The sequence below is a fragment of the Sus scrofa genome, chromosome 10 (assembly GCF_054392235.1).
Source record: "Sus scrofa isolate SSC_HxYL_T2T_F1_AM1 chromosome 10, Sscrofa_HxYL_maternal_Yorkshire_Landrace_v2.0, whole genome shotgun sequence".
NCBI lineage: Eukaryota > Metazoa > Chordata > Mammalia > Artiodactyla > Suidae > Sus > Sus scrofa.
The window spans coordinates 53744074-53764319 of NC_139392.1; the positions used below are offsets into that span (position 1 = coordinate 53744074).

The window sequence follows — 20246 nt, forward strand, 5'->3', positions numbered from 1 at the left end:
CCAAGCCCCATCATTGAGATCTGACTCTACGTCATGCTGCTCAAATATGCAGACTTAGTTTTCCACCACTAGACACTGATATGCCCCCCCACCTTAAATGGCCTTCTCGTTTACCTGTCCTTCAAGATTGGCTTCAAACCCTTTCTGCTTCCACAAATGGGAAATGACCTCTTTCTTCCCAACTCTAAAAGTGAGTCTGAGCAACATAAATGTCCATCGACAGGGGAATGGATAAAGAAGATGTGGTACATAGATACAATGGAATACTACTCAGCCCTAAAAAAGAATGAAATAATGCCATTTGCAAGGGGAAATTATTTATGGTACTTTACTACCATACTAAGTAAAGTTAGTAGATAGTGAAAGACAAACATCACATGATATCACCTATATGTGGTGATATGTGAATCTAAAAAAAAAGGATACAAATGAACTTATTTGCAGAACAGAAACAGACTCACAGACAGTTGAAAAACTTGTGGTTACCAAAGGGACATGTGGGGGTGGTGGGAGGGATGTAGTGGGGGTATGGAACTGGTATATGCACACTAAGGGATATGGAATGATTGGCCAATGGGAACCTGCTGTATAGCACAGAGAACTCTACCCAATATTCTGGGATCATCTTTGTGGGAAAAGAATCTGAGAGAATGGATGTGTGTATATGTATGACTGGGTCACTTTGCTGTACAATAGTCATTATCACAGCTTGTAAATTAACTATACTTCAATGAAACTTAACAAAAGAGAGTTTGTTTTACACCACTTACTCCTTTCTGCCTAGGTCAGTTCTTTGTGTTTCTGTTTTTCCTACTGAACCTGACTAGTATCCATGAGGATGTGGGTTTGATCCCTGGCCTCGCATCTTGAGGGTAAGGTCTGTGTCTCTCTCACCTGTGAGTCATCCAAGGTCCCTCCTAAAGGACAGAAGTATGGGGCTATATTCACAGGAAGGAGGGAAGGGGCAGGGGAGGAAGGCACCTGCCTGGAGGTATGATTTCAGATCCTTGGAAGAAGCCTCCTCTTGCAAATCTCGCCCATCTGCTCTGCGAGGCTTGACAGTTCTGTTGAAGCCTAAGATCTGACACAGTTACAAAAGAAATCTTCAAGGGAGAGGAAACGGTTTAATCCTTATTATTCACTTGGTGTCTAGTCTTAGATTACTGTGAATGAAATTCAAATTCTTTCTGGAAATCAGGTTTTGAAAGGGAGAGAAAAGAAGGAAGGATACAGAGCTCTCACTTCAGGCACCAAAGGGAAATGTCTCCTGTTTCACTGTGGTGCTTTATGTGGTGAAGAGGTCAATGCGTCTGGACTGGGTCAAGGCAGATGCCCCAGCCACACACCATGCCTGGCACAGACCCTCACTTATCTACTTGTCTCTGGGAGGATGGACCCTTCCTTCCCACACTTCCTTCTTTCTCATTTCATCAGAGACTTTAAATTTTTGTGGACTCGATACTAAGGTTATCTGGAAAGAAAAAAGTTACACCCATAGCCCATTCATTTATAAGGGAAAAACATACAGTGAGGTTGACTTGAGTGACTTCAACTGGCCATTTCAAAGGGACAGATTCACAGGAAATGTAGAGTTAATCAGAGAAATATGAGGAGTAAGTATTAGTATAACATAAACTTATGCCTCCCCAAATTTTCAAATTAAGAGTCCTAGCCCCCAGTGCCTCAGAATTGACTGTGTTGGAGTTGGGATGGAAATGCTATAAAACTGGGTTGTGATGATTGTTGTACAACTATAAATGTCATAAAATTCATTGAGTAATAAAAAATAAAATAAAATGGAGCATAAAAAAAAAAGAGAGAGAGAGAGATGATTAAGGTAAAATGAGATCACACGGGAGTTCCCATCATGGCTCAGTGGAAATGAATCTGACTAGGAACGATAAGGTTGTGGGTTTGATCCCTGGCCCTCGCTCAGTGGGTTAAGAATCCCGTGTTGCGTGAGCTGTGGTATAGGCTACAGATGAGGCTCGGATCCTGCATTGCTGGGGCTGTGGTGTAGGCAGGCAGCTGTAGCTCGGATTGGACTGCTAGCCTGGGAATCTCCATATACTGGGAGTGCGGCCCTTAAGAGACAAAAAAAAAAAAAAGGATCACATGAGTGGGACCATTTATCCAATCTGACTGGTGTCCTTATAAGAACAGGAGATCAAGACAGAGATCTCTACACACACAGAAGAAAGACCATGTGAAGATATGACAAGAAGGTGGCCATTGACAAACCAAGGAGAGAGGCTTCAGGAGAAACCAACCCTACCCACACCCTGATCTTAAACTTCCAGCCTCCAAAACTGTGAGACAATTTATGCTTGTGGTTTCAGCCATCTAATTGGGTATTTCTTCATGGCAGCCTGAACTAACTAACACCAGCATGAAGCCACAGATGCCAAAAATAAAGAAAATGAAACTAAAAGCGAAAGGTTTTTTTTTGTTTGTTTGTTTTTTTAGGGCTGCACCCACGGCATATGGAAGTTCCAGGGCTGGGGTCGCACGAGCTGCAACTGTTGGCCTGCACCACAGCCACAGCAACGCCAGGTCCGAGCCGAGTCTTCAACCTATACCATAGCTCATGGCAACAACCGGATCCTTAACCCACTGAGCAGGGCCAGGGATGGAACTCAAGTCCTCATGGATACTAGTCAGTTCATTACTGCTGAGCCATGATGGGAACTCCTAAAAGTATTTTGATAAAATCTCTCCTCATCTCTTGTGACTGCAAGCAGTGCTATCACTCTGAGGAGCTGGTAGGAAGAAAGACCATCGCTTCAAGGAACAGTAAAAGACGGTGGTGACTCATTGACAATGCAGGCCCTGCCCCAAGTGAGGCCAGACAATTTATCTCTAAGGATCCCTGATAAAATGTTAAGTCACTGAGAAAACAGAAGTCTAACCACTGGACAAGAGGGACAGCAAATTTATTAGAAGCCCAAAAAGCACACCACATTGATAACAGCTACTATTGATATAAAAGAACCTGGGATCTTATAGCACATATAATTTGAAAAATATAATTTCTCTGGCACTTGCAAAATAACCAGTCTCAGTTTTCTCTTCTTTTCTTTCTTTCTTTCTTTCTTTCTTTCTTTTTTTTTTTTCCTTTTGAGGGCTGCACCTATCATATGGAAGTTCCCAGGCTAGGGGTTGAATCGGAGCTGTAGCTGCCAGCCTACACCACAGCCATAGCCACACCAGGTCCGAGCCGCATCTGTGACCTACACCACAGCTCATGGCAATGCTGGATCCTTAACCCACTGAGCAAGGCCAGGGATCAAGCCCGAAACCCTATGGTTCCTAGTAGGATTTGTTTCCTCTGTGCCACGATGGGAACTCCCAGTCTCAGTTTTCTTGAACTATTACATGCAGATTTCTTACAGACACCACTGAGACTAAGTATCCTAATGGGCCTTTAAATTATGTTGGTAAAAGTAGCTACAAGTGGAGTTCCCATAGTGGCAGAGTTTGATTTTGCACAACGTGGCTCCAATGACACAGTCTCTTGCATCATATCAAGTTTCTTCAGCTTGGTGACTGCAGCCTTTCGCCCTACAAGACTTAAGTTTTCCATCATCTGCTTTTGTGGCCTTGGGCACCTTGCAGGTGTTTGTGTGGAAAGGAGGGGCATTTTCCGAGATGACACTAGAACCTGATGTTCTAAATTCTGGGAGCTTGATTTTTGCTTATTTCTAGGACACTATACGTGATCAGCCAGTACCCACCCTCTCTGCCATCATTGCAGCCGCTGCTGCCTGTGATTTTGCCATTTAAAGTTGCTGAGCACTATCGCCGACGAGTAGCCTGAGCCACAGCAGGGCTGGGAGGTTCTCTGGCTTTACTGCGCTGCTTGTTGGTACCTTGGGGAATGGGTTGCCTGGGAGTTGAAATTAAGAGCTAAGGAGAGAGGCTGGTAATTCGTTCAGTCCCTTATGAGTGCCTGCTGTGAAAGCAGCTCTCTGACCCCTTACCAGTGGATTATAGTTGTCCAGGCCTTCACGGCAGACTGAAGGGCGTCTATGGATTGGCCAGCCTGATCTCAAGCTAAAGCCATACGTTTGACAAAAATACAGATGATTTCAATTATATCTATTCAGTGGGGGATTTGAAAGCATTATGCACTCAGATTTTAATTCAACTAATAGCTTTAGAGCAGCACTATTCAGTAGGAATATATGCAGGACACATTTGTCATTTAAAATGTTCTCGTTGCCACATATAAAAAGTAAGCTGTAACAGCTAAAATTACTTTTAATAATATATTTTATTGGGTATATATACATTGGGTTATGGTGTATCCAAAATATAATCATTTCAACATGTAACTAATATTTTAAAAACCCTTAGAGATACTCACTTTTTTGTGCTAAGTCTTCTAAATCTGATATGTTTTCACAGTCTATCTCAATTGGATGATAAATTTTCATCAGCAGTGCTTGGACTGAATTTAGATTTTATCGAATTTATAGTCTATAACAAGTGGATTCATTCACAGATCCAAGTTGCTCCAAACCATGACTATATTATTAGATTTTAAATTTAAATTTAGATTAAATTAAAATAAAAAATCCTGCTCTTCAGGTGCACTAGATATTTTTCAAGTGCTTAATAACCACGTGTGGCTGGTGGGTATCATACTGGACAGCGAGCCCCGAAGCATCTGTTACATGCATCAGAGCAAGTAAAACCAGGATGAGTCAAACACGACCCTTGTTTCTGTGGAGGGTGGGGTGAGTGTGTGAGACACATACAAATCGCAGCAATAGAAGACAGGTTGTGACACTTGCTAGCTACAGAGAAAGGAAAGCATTCCAAGGGGAGAAAATGACATGCAAAAGGAAGGCTGATGGTAAAGCTCATTAATATTTGGGGACCGATAATTATGAAATATTTAGAGACTGAGAGTTATGATTGGGTATATGCCCAGGAGTGGTAGAAAATAAAGTTTAAAAAAGGCAGCTCGGGGCAGTTCTGCTTATTGCCTCAAATAGCAGAGAAAAGAGTTTGTTCTAAATGTGGACAAATATTTCTGATGAGGATGGATGCAAGCTGTGTTTGGGTGTGATGGATGTTCACTCAGCACTGATGTGGAAGATGGATGGAAAGGGGGGGCAGCTTGGTGGTTAACAGAGCAATTAGCTCCTGCACTAGTCCAAGCAAAATATAATGAAAAAAGGGGGGAGGTGTTAGGAAAGGAAAGAAAATTATAAATGTAATAAATATGTACAAAAGATATCAGGCAATGTGAGCAGAAAAATCCAAGAAAGGGAGGAGTCAGAGAGTTCTGTAACAACTAAAATAAGAAAGTACTGGAGAAAGGCTGGGGGGAGAAGTTACTTCTAATGTATTTGCATATAAATGTTTAAAAAGGGATTGGAATATATGGACATATGGGCTGGTGGGTGGTGGGAGGAAATCTTTGGGTCGTGAAATCAAAATCTATTTATAGAACTTTCAAATTAGCAAAATGGGCAACTTTCTTGGAAATAATGTAAACTACATTAACAATTGGGAGGGTCTGAGTAAATTAAATTATGGTACCACTTATTAGAAAGCTATGTAGCTGTTAAAAATGATTGCTCTTCAATTATATCAAGGGACATGGGAAACTGCTTAAGACACATTTTTAAATGAAAAATAAGATAATGAGATTCCAAATGTGTTTAAAAAGGATATGCACCTACATAATGTATAGCACAGAAAATGTGTGTGCAAGGCATATACCAAGCATAGATTATCTCTGCAGAGTAAGACTGAAAGGGACAAGGGCTTTTATGTTTTTTTACTCTGCTACTGCCTGAACTTGCTACAGAAAACATATTATTTTTAATTTTAAAAAGGGAGAAAAAAGGGTAAACTACATTCATACATTCAAAAAAATGACTGACAGGATTTCTATCAAAAATTATCTCTGGGGACATTCCCTGGTGCTCAGAGGGTTAAGGCTCTGGGATGGTCACTGCTGCGACTCTGGTTACAGCTGTGGCATGGGTTTGATCTCCAGCCTGGAAACTTCTGCATTTTGGCATGTGAGGGTTTCTAGGCTTGGGGTCAAATTGGAGCTGCAGCTACAGGCCCACACCACAGCCAAAGCAATGCCAAATCTGAGCAGCATGTGCGACCTACTCCACAGCTCCAGGCAACGCTGTACCCTTAACCCACTGAGTGAGGCCAGGGATCAAACCCGCATCCTCATGCACACTACGTCAGGTTCTTAACCCTCTGAGCCACATCGGGAACTCTGCTGAGTCGTTTTATTTTTATTTTCTTATTGAAACTTTTTTATATTTCAATATATAATACTTCTATTATCAGAAAAAAAGTCATACAAGGAAATAATCTATCATACCAATGGTGCAATCAGTTTTAAGACTGTTTGCAGAGCCAAAGGTTATAGGGTTGGGTGTTTCTTTAAAGAGGTTTGGATCCAATTTCTTTTACTTCTTTGGGGCTCGTGCTTACTTTTTATTGCTGCTGAAGCTATTTCCATATTAAAAAAATGATTTCCATTCAGCGTGGCCAAAAAGGAAAATGGAGGCCAACCTCGAGGCAAGCTTTCCTGAGAGAAGACAAAAAGCCTCTGTAACCTGTGGAATGAAAACTTCACCAGCAGAACGTGACTCTTTTGTCGTGAGTGACTTCAGTTGCTGGTGGACAGAAATTTTTAACGAGAACAAAGAGCGTCGGAGCGATTTCGGTGCTCTGGTTGTCATTCCAGACCAAACACACCGGTAACTTTATATTATAATGATGGGGACAAAGAACAAGGGGTCCCATTCACTGTGAGGTTCCCATAACAAGAGGGTGCGGACTCCTTCTCTGAAGGCTGGAGACGAGAAGGAACTTGGGGAGTTGGAAAAGGGCTGCGAGCAGGCAACTCTTCAGCAAGCCACATAAATTACGGCAGCGAATGGGTGACGAGATGAAGGGACACGCCCTCTGATCATTCGCCAATGGGAAGATGCGCACTCAATCAGGGGCTTTTCTGTCTGACGCTGTTGTTTTTACCGAACAGTTAAGCACCCGAGGAAATACCAGTTGGGTCTTAAAGACAATTTATAGCCGGGCCGGCCTCCCTGCACCTGGCTGTGTTTTGACAGCAGGTTTCGTCAGTTTATAGTGGAGATTCTTGTCTACGTTATAAGCTGTCGCTAATGCAACGAGACCTTTGGAAAAAATGTACCGCTCAGAGGCAAATTTCCCCCTTCCACGCACCCCTCCCCCTTTTAATGAAAAGCAAAAGCCTCCTGCTGGTGGCGAAGCCTCCTCTTCTTCCGGGGAAATTACAGAGCCTTCTGGGAGCCAGAGGGTCAGCCCCAGTGCTACAACCCGGGAGGGGTGCGCCTGCTCCCGGGTACTCTATTAAGGACTCTTTCTTTTCTCTGCCCTAGGGGCTCACTGCTGAACACAGGGGTCTTGTTGTTCTGGGCCAGGAACTTTGGGATGCTGCTGTTTGGGCTCCCACCTCTTCCCAGCTTCCAGGCCACGCTCAGAATGTCTGGGAGCCTTGCAACAGTCGGGCCTAGGAACACCAGGCCAGGGGGATCGCCACCCCTCACCCCCATGGAAAACAAGAAGTGCAAGGCTTGGCTATTTAGGGTGACACAACTCTTAACTTTGTTTCCCTGGCATTTCTGCACTCGCTAGGGGTCTGGTTTGGAAGCCAGGCTTTCGAAATCACAGGAGCTCATTATAATATACATGAGTTGAAAGCATGGCCTCCCAGGACCAGGTGCCTGCCTTATTCCACTTGTTCTGTTCTGCACGTTTGGGACACAGGATTTTATTCTTTTTGGTTCCCAGAAGGATGGGGCCCAACCAGTAAGTTTTAACAGGTGACACGCATTCCTGAACCAAAGGCAATGCGACCTTTTCAGGAATGAGCTCACAGTGGCTGGTGGCCCACATTTTCCCCTGTGTGGTAGAACAGGACAAAGATGCAAGGAGACGGATGAAAAGGTAATGGAGAACAGCCCCTCCTGTTCCTTAATTTCATGGTTCACAGACATTCATTGACATTCAGACACTCCCAAGGGGAAGCTCATATGACCAGCCGTGAAACCAGAAACGAGCAGGCTAACCAGGCTGCTTGCCTGGGCTCAGGGCAAAGTTTTTCACCACCATGGGGGTCCCCTCCCAGACACCAGAGACCCCACGATGAGGGGGCTGCAGCTGCTCAAGGGGGCCAGCCCAGGCTGGAGAAGCTCCAGGGTCCTCTGACCAGCCTCACCCAAGATACCCCAGTCCAACTTCCCAGGGCCCCGGCTCCAGCCAGGGTCAGTTCCCCAGGCTGCCCTTCAGGGTCTAGGAAGCATGAGAGCCTGGGAGAGTCGGGGGGGGGGGGGGAGGATCCAGGCCAGGTGGTTCCCACGCGGCCAGGACTCCCTTGGAGCTGCCCATGGGCCTACAGGGAGAGAGAGAAGAAAACCTGCAGTCTCGGTGGTGGGTATCAGTCCCTAAGACAGAGAAGTAGATTTAAACTGCTCCTTCAGATGAGAAGAGCAGCCTGAGGCATGGATGCAGAACTGGAGGAGGAAGTCTAGGGGCAGCAGCGCTCAGAGGAAAGGATGGAGACGCTGGGCGTGGCGGGTCCGAGGAAAGCGGCAGGCAAGCCAACTCACTTGTTGGCTGTACCCAAAGAGCAGAGCTGGAGGCCCGCTGGTGGCACTGAACTGCTGCCTGGCCACGGCGCCCAAAGTATACAGCATGATGCGCAAGACCTCACTGAACACACAGTTCAGGGTCGACCAGAAGGTCCACCTATAATACCACCGTCACCTGAGGCCGAGGCCTGTGGCACAGGGTGAGGGACCATCATTTTCCCGACCCGGGGATCCTCCAACTCAGTAAGATGATTACATTTATAAATATATATATAAATAAATCATGTTATAGTTGATACACTGAATGACAGGCTTTACGGTTCTCCACAGACTCATGCAACAGTTATCTTAAGCGCACCTGTGGTATTCCAGAACTCTCCAGCCAGTCTTGGAAGATGTTTTCAACAGACAACTCAAGCCTTTAAAAATAAAACAGCAAAAAGTAAAGGATTAATAAGTTACTGAGTGGGAGTTCATTGTGACTCAGTGGTAACGAACCCAACTATTATCCCTGAGGACTCGGGTTTGATCCCCAGCCTTGCTCAGTGGGTTGGGGATCTGAAGCTGCCGTGAGGTGTGGTGTAGGTTGCAGATGTGGCTTGGATCCTGCGTTGCTGTGGCTGTGGTTCAGGCTGGCAGCTACAGCTCCGACTAGACCCCTAGCCTGGGAATCTCCATATGCCACAGGTACGGTCCTAAAAAGACAAAAAAAAAAAAAAAAAAAAAGTTACAGAGCTCGTATTACACAGAAGGGTTCTACATTTTTTCTCACAGCATCGATCTTCCAGAGAAATCTGGAGAAAGTGCAGTGCTGTCCCAGGTTAAAGCGACGAGGGAAACCCGGGCATGGCCAGGACAGCTTCTCCTGGGCCAGGACAGTGAGAGTGAACACGGTGAAATCTGAGAATCCAAGGTGCACCATAAAGGGTGCGTCCAGTGCCTTGAGAGGAACCCCTTGGTTGGGAGAGTCCATTCAGGGAGGCTTGGGCACGATCCTGGGAAATAATTGGGCATGACTGCCCTCCTGGGAGAAGAGGAGTAAAATGAAGTCTGAACATCATAGATAGCACTTAGTGCCTCGAAACGAAATTTGAACTTTAGAGTGATGATGCCCTACAGCAAGCAAAAATGATACAAATTGCTCTCACAGCCCCGATGGGCTCTCCATGGGCTCTCTGCTGCCTGTTTTCAAGCAGGCCCTCATTCGGCTTTATTTGAAACATTATGATTGCTTGTTACATCTGATCCACAGTTGAAATCCTTTTGGTTTCCTGCCCTGCTGATGGAAATACTCTCAGTATATAGTCAATATCCAATATAGTGGGGGGTCAACAGACTTTAGGTTAGGTCTTCCTGAAATGTAAGCAATTCCTTGCTGGTTTCTAGTCTCTCCATGAACAAAGGTCTCTCCCAAGCTGTGTGTGCCACACCCCGGATGCTCCCTGTCCTCAGTGCCATGGCATCCATCACAGTCTGTGACTGCAATGTCTTTGATTACTTGACTTTTTTTTTTTTTTTTTTAAGGTCGAATATGTGGCATATGGAGGTTCCTAGGCTAGGGGGTGAATCAGAGGTACAGCTGCTGGCTTTCACCACAGCCACAGCAACACCAGATCTGAACCACAGCTGTCACCTACCCTGTAGCTCACTGCAATGTTGGATCCTTAACCCACTGAGCAGGGCCAGGGATTGAACCTGAGTCCTCATGGATATTAGTTGGGTTTGTTACCACTGAGCCACAACAGGAACTCCTGATTACTTAACTTTTAACTGTCTCCTCGCTGGATCAAAGCTCTCTGAAATCAGGGTCTGTGTCTGTTCTACTCACTTTTCTAAATTCAGCATTTAAAATAGTTCTTTGCATAAAGGTGGGTCCCCACAAATTTTTATTTTTACTATTTTTTTTTTCTTTTTAGGGCCACACTCGTGGCATATGGAAGTTCCAGGGCTAGCGGTCAAATTGGAGCTGCAGCTGCTGGCCTACAACCACAGCCACAGCAACTCAGCATCTGAGTCTAATCTGCAGCCTACACCACCGCTGACAGCACCGCTGGATCCTTAACCCACTGAGTGGGGCCAGGGACCAAACCGATATCTTCATGGATACTAGTCAGGTTCTTAACCTGCTAAGCCACAATGGAAACTCCCCCATACTTTTTATTTGAATGAATGAAAACACATTTCATTGTTGACTCAATAAAAAATATCCCATTTTAAATTAACAATCACCTTTCCCAGTATGATACTTCCAAGTTGTTAAGCTCTGTATCTTTTTTTTTTTTTTAATCTTTTTGCTATTTCTAGGGCCGCTTCTGTGGCATATGGAGGTTCCCAGACTAGGGTCTAGTTGGAGCTGTAGCCACCGGCCTACGCCAGAGCCACAGCAACTCGGGATCTGAGCCACGTCTGCAACCTACACCACAGACCACAGCAACACCGGATCCTTAACCCATGGAGCAAGGCCAGGGATTGAACCCGCAACCTCATGGTTCCTTGTCAGATTCGTTAACCACTGAGCCACGACAGGAACTCCAAAGCTCTGTATCTTTTGAAAAATTTATATGTTATATACTACATTATATATGTAATAGTCTCTCCTTCCTCCCTTTTGGGATTGTAAAAAGGTCTGTGGCAAGATACGGTGCTGTCTGTGTTTGTAGTGGGGCAGCAGGGTGTCATCTAACACCATCAGTCTCAGTGTAAAGGTCCACGTCCCCTCTGCAGGCTGTGGGAGTGTGGAAAGGTGCGTGTGCACTCAAGTGCAGGCAGGCAGGCGTGCCCTCAGATGCTGTGTGTGTGTGCGTGCGTGCGAGCACATGTGCACATGCACGCACGCAAATGGGGTGGGAGTAGGAGCAGCTAGAGAGAGCAGGCATCTCTCAGAACACCTTCAGTCAAGATGATTATTCTTTCTCGGGCTTGCTTTATTTGCTTGGCCATAGAAAGAGGTGCTGGAAATGCCCTTCACCGGCCTAATTGATCTGCAGGAGGAGGAGGGTGGGGCTGAAGGCCACTTAGCCAAGGGTCCAAGGAGACTTGAAGGTGTTTTACATTCTAGTGAAATGTGTGAGGCTGGAAGGTCTGACGGATTTTGCCACTTCCACTGAAGGCGATGCTCAGTGGAAGGGGCTGTTCTTGTTTGGAACGGATGCAAACTGTCCCCACCCTGTCCTGCGCTGGGTGGGCGGTATACTCGGTGGGCTGGAGATCCCACCTCGGGGCTTGAGCAGCTCTCAAGTGTTTGCCCTGATTTAGAAGCGAGGGTGCCTTTTCTTCCTTGTCCCTCCTTCATTGGTGCTTCTCTCTAAGCAAGCAGCCCAGTCATTTGCTTCCTTTCCAGCCAAAGAGAGACACTCCTGCGTCCAGAGTCTTGGGGCCCAAAGCTCCTGTCACCTATCCTTCAGGCGATCCCCAGGAGGGTGGCAGCCAGAGGCCGACTGAGAACCGAGCTTCATTGTGCTGAGACATTCCAGGAAAATGGGCATTCTTAAACCAGCCATGACTTCAGACGGAGCATGGAGAAAGGATTTGGGGAAGAGCAGGAGGGATGATCAAAGGGGCAAACACACTGGATTCACAAGGGAGGTCAAGGGACCTGGGATTAAATATCCTGAAGAAGAGATGTCTGAGGACGGACGGCAGAGCCATTTTCAAGGGATTTTACAAAAGCTGGTGAACAGCTGTTGTGCATCCCCGTGGAGGAGGGAGTAAGAGGACAGGGACATAAATTTCCTTTGGGGAATTTTAGCTTAAAGACACTGAGAGCTGGCATGGCGGGTGGGCGGGGGGGGGTTGGGTGGGGCTGAGGAGTTGAGTCCTGGAATGTTACCGCATAAGGTCCAAGGCTTCACCGGGGAAGACTGAGAACAGGCAAAAGCTTCTCTATGATGCCCCCCAGCACGAGGTTCTGGGGGAGGCTGAGAGGGATACCCAGGGCGTGGCTGTCTGATGGGGACATGTGACAGATGGGAGTCAAATGCCACAGTGCCTGTAGACAGTGTGGAGAAGGGGCCGAGAGCTTGAGGGGGGACGAGGGGGTCTTTTTCTTTGCTTTTCTTTTTTCTTTTCTTTTGCTTTTTAGGACTGCACCATGCACCTGCAGCATACGGAAATTCCCAGGCTAGGGGTTGAATTGGAGCTGTAGCTGCCGGCCTACACCACAGACACAGCAACGTGGGATCCGAGCCTCGTTTGCAACTACACTGCAGCTCAGAGAAACACCGGATCCCCAACCCACAGAGTGGGGCCAGGGATCGAACCCGGGCCCTCATGGATACTAGTTGAGCTGTCAACCCACTGAGCCACCATGGAAACTCTGAAGGGCAACAAAGCTTGAACTGTGTCATGGATAAAGGTTTGTGCTGTCCCCAACAGTGTGGTAGGACCAGTGGAAATGAAAGAAGCTCATGCAGCAGGGCAAAGAGAGCAGAGACAGGGAAGTCCAGAGCCATGGTCAGCTGGGCTGGCACACAAAATGGGGTGAGAAAGGAAATGGGGTGCCCTGTGAGAACCCCTGGAATCCTGCCATGGAGCCTCAGCTTCATCAAGAAGGCTCTGAAGCAGGGCCGAGGTAGGGCCGAACGGAATGGAGCCCAGGAAGAGTCATCAAGGGAGACGAGGCTGGAGGCAGGGAGACCAACGAGGAGGCTGTGAATGTGTTCAGACAAGAGGCAGTGAGAGGGGCCTAGAGAGACATGGGGTGCTCGGGAGGGGTGTGGAGGGTGGCACTGGCCGAGTCCTTTCGGAGAGGTGAGAGATGGTGTGTGGACAGGGTGCCCCATCGTTCTCTGCGGGATGACCTTGCACAGAAGGTAAATCCCAGTGACCAATATGCGCCATGGTCTATGCCCTAGACAGCTATCCAGGTCAAGGGTGAGGGCTATTTCATTAGAAAGTATTGAGGCAAATATTGCTTTGCCCTATATGCACACACAGGTACTATTACACAGTGGCACTAAAAACAAACAACAACTCCTCTGTCCACCACCAAGCACTGGCATAAAAGTAGTAGCTACTGCTTACGGAACACCTACTATGTACAGACACTATAGAAAAAATATCATGGGGGAGTTCCTGTCATGGCTCAGTGGTTAATGAGTCCAACTAGGAACCATGAGGTTGCGGATTCGGTCCCTGGCCTCGCTCAGGGGGTTAAGAATCTGGCGTTGCCGTGAGCTGTGGTGTAGGTTGCAGACGCAGTTTGGATCCCGTGTTGTTGTGGCTGTGGCGTAGGCTGGTGGCTACAGCTCTGATTTGATCCCGAGCCTGGGAACCTCCATATGCTGTGAGTGCAGCTCAGAAAAGACCAAAAGAAAGAAAAGAAAAGAAAAGAAAAGAAAAATATCATGGGAACTTTACAATGTCTGTGCAGGACCAATATTATTATCCCCATCTTAGAAATGAGCAAATAAAGGCCCAAGAGGTTAGGAGACGTATCCTGGGCCTCAGACATGGTGCTTGAACAGCTGGGATTCAGACTTACATGATCCCAGCTGCAGAGCCCCCGCTTTTCTTTCTGTGCTGAATTCGGGCTTCACAACACGCGGGTTGGTGATTTCCGGTGCAGACAAGCCCGCAGGAGGGGAAGGCCTGCGCTGGCTCCAAATAACGCTGACTTCTCGTTTACCTGCTGAAGGTGACCTGGCTCCTGGGGCCCTGTTTGTCTGCCCCTCAGTTCTCAAGACATGGGGAGACCCGGGGCAGGGGCAGAAGTGTGAGGACAGGAGAGTGTGCAGCTGCATCCAGGGGCAAAAGACACTCTCCTGCCAAGGAAGAGAACCTGTATTTCCAGATCCCTTTCCCCTGGAAGGTTCAAAGCGTCTTATAACCGTTACCACCTCATTCCTCATAGCATCCTTGTGAAGTGGGTGTCAACCGCTGTGTAGCTGTTTAGCAGATGGAGAAACCACAGCACAAGGAGACTAGTCCAGGTCAGCCCAGGCTAAAGAAAAAAAAAGCAACCCAGGTTTCTAGATTCCCAGTCTCAGTGCAGACACCAAACTGTTAAACTCTGAGAGAAGGCAGTAACTCCAGCCACTCAAAACGATTTTTATATATAGGGAGGCTCATCTCCCAAGGAAATTACGGGAGACCATTTGAAAATGCTTAATTTTGTATGGAAGAAACGGGCTGTGTGTTTCATGAAAAAAAAAATGTACACTAGTTTTTGCTGTTTCGATCATGACTGAGATGATGGAATGGGTGAATTTTGAGTTCTGGACTTGGCTGTATGGCAGTGGTAACGCTGAAGGCTGACTTTTTCAAATCAAGAAGCTCCGAGTCAAAGCCAACGGTGAATGTTTCCCCCCTGAGATCATGTGGCTTAAATAATCACAACAGACAAGCAGAAGCATTTCCACTTCGCTGGGACCCAGGACTTACAGGAAATGACTCTTCTGCATGTCTGATCACTATGGAAATTGATTTTATGCAGAGAGCTAAAAGTACACAGACCCAGGACCACGTGCCTCCATATCTGTGCTCGTGAGCAGTCCTTCCGCCTCATTACTGAGGCCTCCTGGGTATCTGGGTATCTGGCTGGAGAGTTCCCTGGCTCTACTCCTACGTCCTGTAATCCAACTTGCTATTTCAGAAAGTGGGTCTGCAGACCCCGTGAGCTCTAGATGTGGTCCCGTGTAGCTGGTGCTGCAGAGGAGAGGATGTACTGGCCACCCTGAATGATGGTGCTCAGAAAAATAAGCTGTACGGAGTCTCCATTGTGACTCAGCAGTAAACGAAGCTGACTGGTATCCTCAAGGATGTGGGTTCCATCCCTGGCCTCGCTCAGTGCGTTAAGGTGTTGCCGTGAGCTGTGGTGTAGGTCGCAGGCACAGCTCGGATCCTCCGTTGCTGTGGCTGTGGTGTAGGGCGGCAGCTACATCTCCAATTAGACCCCTAGCCTGGGAACGTCCATGTGCCACAAGTGCAGCCCACAAAAGACAAAAAAGAAAAAAGAAAAATAAACTGTATTTCAGACCAAGAAAGAGACCCACGGCTCTTTGTTTCACGAAACAGACCCAGGCGTACGTAAAAAATGGTATCGAGTGTGCTGTGTGCTGTGTTGCTCCTTGTCCGTCGATGCCTCAGGGCGGAGTGACAAGGACAGGAAGTTGACGCCTAGCCCCTCTCTGTGGCTTGTGCTTATTAACTTGTTGTTGCACAGGAGGAAGGTCTTTATCACCCTGGGCTCTGTCTCCGGCCTCTTGAGATGCTCAAGATCACGTTCTATCTGTGCCCCTGAAGGAAAGGACAAGCCCGGGTAATGTTCACAGGAAGTGAGCCGGGATGGAAAGAACTTGGAAAGTGCGGTTCTAGAGGGACGTGAGCTTCCAGAGGGTCCTGCTCAGGGCCTGCCATGGAAAATGCTCTTGTTCTGGAATGCACTGTACATTTCAGATGGGTAATTTTAAATTTAGTGATTCAGGTTTTAAGTTCCCTCCCTACATGTGGATACAAATAGTGTATGCCTCAGAGCTTTGCACGGTTACTTTTTTTAAACTTTTTTTTTAAAGGGCCACACCCACGGCATATGGAGGTTCCCAGGCTAGGGGTGGAATCGGAGCTGCAGCTGCCGGCCTACATCACAGCCAAGCAACACAGGATCGGAGCAGCATCTGTAACCTACACCAGCTCACAGCAACACTGGATCCTTAACCTACTGAGCAAGGCCAGCGATCAAACCCACATCATCATGGATACTAGTTGGATTCTCAGCCCGCTGAGCCAAGTTATTTCTTTTCTTGATCAGAGCAAGTTATTTGTGCTTGGGGAGATCAGAAAGATTGCTGAGGTCACATTTACAACCGAGTACTCCCTAGCTCCGTGGGGGAGGAAAAGTACTGAATTAAAACAAACAGAGGAATGTGCACATGCTAACGTAATAACTGACGAGCAAAGACAGACCCAGCAGCTGTTAACCACTGGAATATCAGGTGGGCAAGGCAGGCTGGATGGAGTACTCCTTAAGGTGCCTTTCTGCCGGGGCAGATGGGCGCCCAGGATTTATCTGCATCTCCTAAGCACTTCTAGCTTTATTTGTCTCTTGGTCTCATGAGCATGGAGACAGAATCCTCACACTGGAGAGTCTGAAACACGACTGCCTCATCTCCTTGCCTCCATGCTCAAGTGCTTTCCCTTCCATGCCCTCTGCCTCATATTCATTCCTGAGACAGAACACCTGCCGCTGCCGGATGTCCAGGGCTATTCTACTCGGTGTGTAACTGAGTGGCCAAGAGAGAAAGGTCAGGTGGTGCTGGACTCCTTTTTTCAGCTTTCATAACCAATCAACCAAGTCTTTGCCTTTTTTTTTAATTGATTTAATATTTTTAGGGCCACACCTGTGGTATATGGAAGTTCCCAGGATAGGGACTGAATTGGAGCTACATCTGCTGGCCTACACCACAGCCACAGCAACGCAGGATCCAAGCCGCATCTGTGACCTACACTACAGCTCACAGCAAAGCTGGATCCTTAATCCACTGAGCAAGGCCAGGGATCGAACTCCCATCCTCATGGATACTAGTTGGGTTCGTTACCACTGAGCCTCAACAGGAACTCCTAATCAACCAAGTCTTAACTGTGGCACCTCTGGAACATCCCACAGATCTGTTCATTACTCTCAAAGTCCGCTGCCGCCACCACCATCCCCCACCCCGCCACGGTTCTGGCTCTAGAGCTCTTGAGTGCAGTGCCGTATCACTTTCTTTCTTTTTTTCTTTTTTGTCTTTTCTTGAGCCGCTCCTGCAGCATAGGGAGGTTCCCAGGCTAGGGGTCTAACTGGAGCCGTAGCCACTGGCCTACGCCAGAGCCACAGCAACGTGGGATCTGAGCCGCGTCTGCCACCTACACCACAGCTCACAGCAACACTGGATTCTTAACCCACTAAGCAAGGCCAGGGACCGAACCCGCAACCTCATGGTTCCTAGTTGGATTCGTTAACCACTGCACCACGACGGGAACTCCCCGAATGACTTTCTAATTGGTCTCCCCCTGAAATCTGCCACACTGAGGATCTTTCCAGTCTGCTAGTGCCACGTCCCCACCAACAACCTTCACTCGTACCTCTTCCCTTGACTCTGAGGCTAGGATCACTGAGCCCTATCTCCGTGCAGCCAGGACTCTGAAGCGCATCAGAGCACTTCCCACCCTGAGTCATGTCCTGCTTCACGTACATCTTCAGCAGTCGACTAGGAGCTCCCCGAGGGCCAGGCAGAGAACTGATTCCTTTCTGTTGCCTGGTGTCCAGCCTAAAGCCTGGTAAGGGGGGTAACTCAACAGAAAGCTAAATTAATCAAAGCAAGAAAATGACGGAAAGGCAGTATGACACAGGCATGCTGGCCCTGGGACACTAACTGGCTGGTCAAATCTGAAAAACTTTGCCCTGTTCAGAAGAGCTCACGTGCCTAACAGATGTGCCTGAGGATCCGTTTGTGATGGGGCCAAAGATTAGAGGCTCTGGGGGTAGGTGTGGGGCTTTGGAGACCTGGGTAAAATTGGTACAACATGCTGCGTAGGTAAAAGGGTGAACGGTCTGCTTTAATAGCTGGATTCAATTCTTGAGAGTAGTTCGCAGGAAAGAAGGTGTTTGCGTTTCCAAATCTTTTCTAGCATACTGGCTGAAATACACTGACTATAGGTATGAAATCTCCTTAAGTCTTGAGGAGAACTTTAAAAGAAGCTTAAATTAAGCCTGCTTGTGAAAACATGATCCTAACTAGGAGGGGCATCCTCTCAAAGAGCAAACGATGGAAGGTGGTCAGTGGCCACCTTTAAATAGAGAGGCTGCTCTTCCTGCAGTGGCTCAGTGGTTAATGAACCCAACTAGTATCCATGAGGACGCAGGTTGGATCCCTGGCCTCACTCAGTGGGTTAAGGATCTGGCATTGCCATGAGCTGTGGTGTAGGTCACAGATGTGGCTCGGATCCTGTGTTGCTGTGGCTATGGTGTAGGCCGGCAGCTGTAGCTCCAATTGGACCCCTAGCCTGGAACCTCCATATGCTGGGGATGTGGCCCTAAAAAGACAAAGGAAAAAAAAAATAGAGACGCTGCTCTTAACCTCCACATTCACAACAAAAGTCACTTTGTGGGTCCACATTGTGCCCCTCAAAAAATATTCACAATGATAAAAACCCAGGTCTCCCAAGCCAGAGGGCGTGGGGCCATCCGGATGAACTCCACCACCTTAATAGGAAGAGGATAAAAAGAAGACCTCCCAGACTAAAAACGCCATGAAAATTACTCTATTTGTGCCCTAAGAAGTTCTTCTGAAAGAATGCAGAGTCATCCTTCAGAAACAGACATTGGTAACAGCCTACAGAGGTAATATACCTTTCTATTAATTTTCTTTCCCCTTTTTTGCCATTCATTCCTAAGAAAACTGCTCCATGCTCTGAGAGGACCTGAAAAGTAATTGCAGGGCAGGTACAAAAGAAAAAAAAAAAATCCTCACGAGTTGACTGTTGTTCTTGACCTTAGGAATAATGGCCACATCTGATGAGATTTTTTTTTTTAAATGAAAAAAACCCCATATCATCCACTTTACAAAAAAAAAAAAAAAAGATGGTACCGATGGTGAATCTGAAACATTTCAGACAGTCCAGAACAAAACAAGCCACCCTAACTTCTGGAATTTTTCTCTCCTCCATTCTTTTCCAGAGCAGCTGAGGCTTGCCTCCTACCCCACCGTCAGGGCTCTGACTCTGGGCTCCCTGGCTCTGCCTGCTGGTTCCCATCACCCACATTTCCAACATGTCCAGGTCTAGTTGATCATCCCAGGACTCCTGCTGGCTGGGCCAGGTCCCTCCTCTAGTAAGAGAGGAAGATTAAACTTTCTAGGTTGTAACAAGCCAAACAATGGCAGAGTCATTTTTAACATGAAACGTAAAACTGGGCCCTTAATTCCTAAATTGGTCCTCACCTTTTTTCTTCTGGGATGGCCTCCAGCAGCATTTGAAGGAAGTCCTGGAATAAGAAAAAAGCAAAGCATTAAAGATGTCCATCAATAAATAACTGTGCCCGGAGTCACGCCAGAGACTGAGTCTCCCCAGCTGCCAGCAGCTCACCTGCTGGGGGAGGTAGGCAGATGCTGAATTATTAGGCTATAGACTCAATTTATTAATTTCGCAGGGCTTCAGTCCAACCGGTTAAAGAGATTTATTTTTGTAAAAACCACAAACGAATTGAAAAAAGTAATGCCTGCTATTTTGACCTGACCCGACAGTTTATTTCATTTCGTGTTTAACTGTTTTCCAAAGGCTGGCCATGGCATGATGCGCCATACCTCTCCACTGTTCTTTTCAGGAGCTTTCCCTAGCGATCCACTTACACACTGAATAATCTCAACTCGGAGAGACTAGTGACTAGAGGCTTTTTTTTTTTTTTTTTCTTGCATTGTGCTATGGAAAGATAGAGACAAAAACCAAGACAATTAATATCCCCATGGAGGAAAAAAGACGTCACAATTTCAAAAATAGTTCCCGGGCTCCTGCCTCCAATTACAGCCTCTTCTGGCGCCACTATGCAAGTTCTCCATTGTTTGACATTTAAGACGTTGCAAGAATAGATTTTTTTTTTTTAAAAATCTAAAGACATGACTTAATGCACGCACACCCATTTTATCCTTCACTTGGAAAATG

The 20246-nt window shown here is 46.9% G+C and overlaps 1 protein-coding gene across 43 annotated transcripts in view; it reads right to left on the reverse strand.

Moving 5' to 3' along the window:
- The window catches only part of AOPEP (aminopeptidase O (putative)), a 396587-nt gene that overhangs the window by 103713 nt on the left and 272628 nt on the right, over window positions 1-20246 (reverse strand). For 39 of the 43 annotated variants that reach the window (XR_014817672.1, XR_014817669.1, XR_014817663.1 and 36 more), the window contains 2 exons: window positions 19529-19572; window positions 8971-9031 (listed from right to left, as the gene is read on the reverse strand). Coding sequence is in view for 24 of the 43 variants with exons in the window: in XM_084979736.1 (XP_084835862.1) it covers window positions 8971-9031; window positions 19529-19572 (105 nt within the window). In the remaining 19 variants the exon portion in view is untranslated. Of the gene's footprint in view, window positions 1-8970; window positions 9032-10495; window positions 11026-12651; window positions 13716-14640; window positions 15849-17004; window positions 19573-20246 lie in introns of those variants that run through there. The other 4 variants (XR_014817659.1, XR_014817661.1, XR_014817660.1 and 1 more) reach the window with 4 other exon arrangements.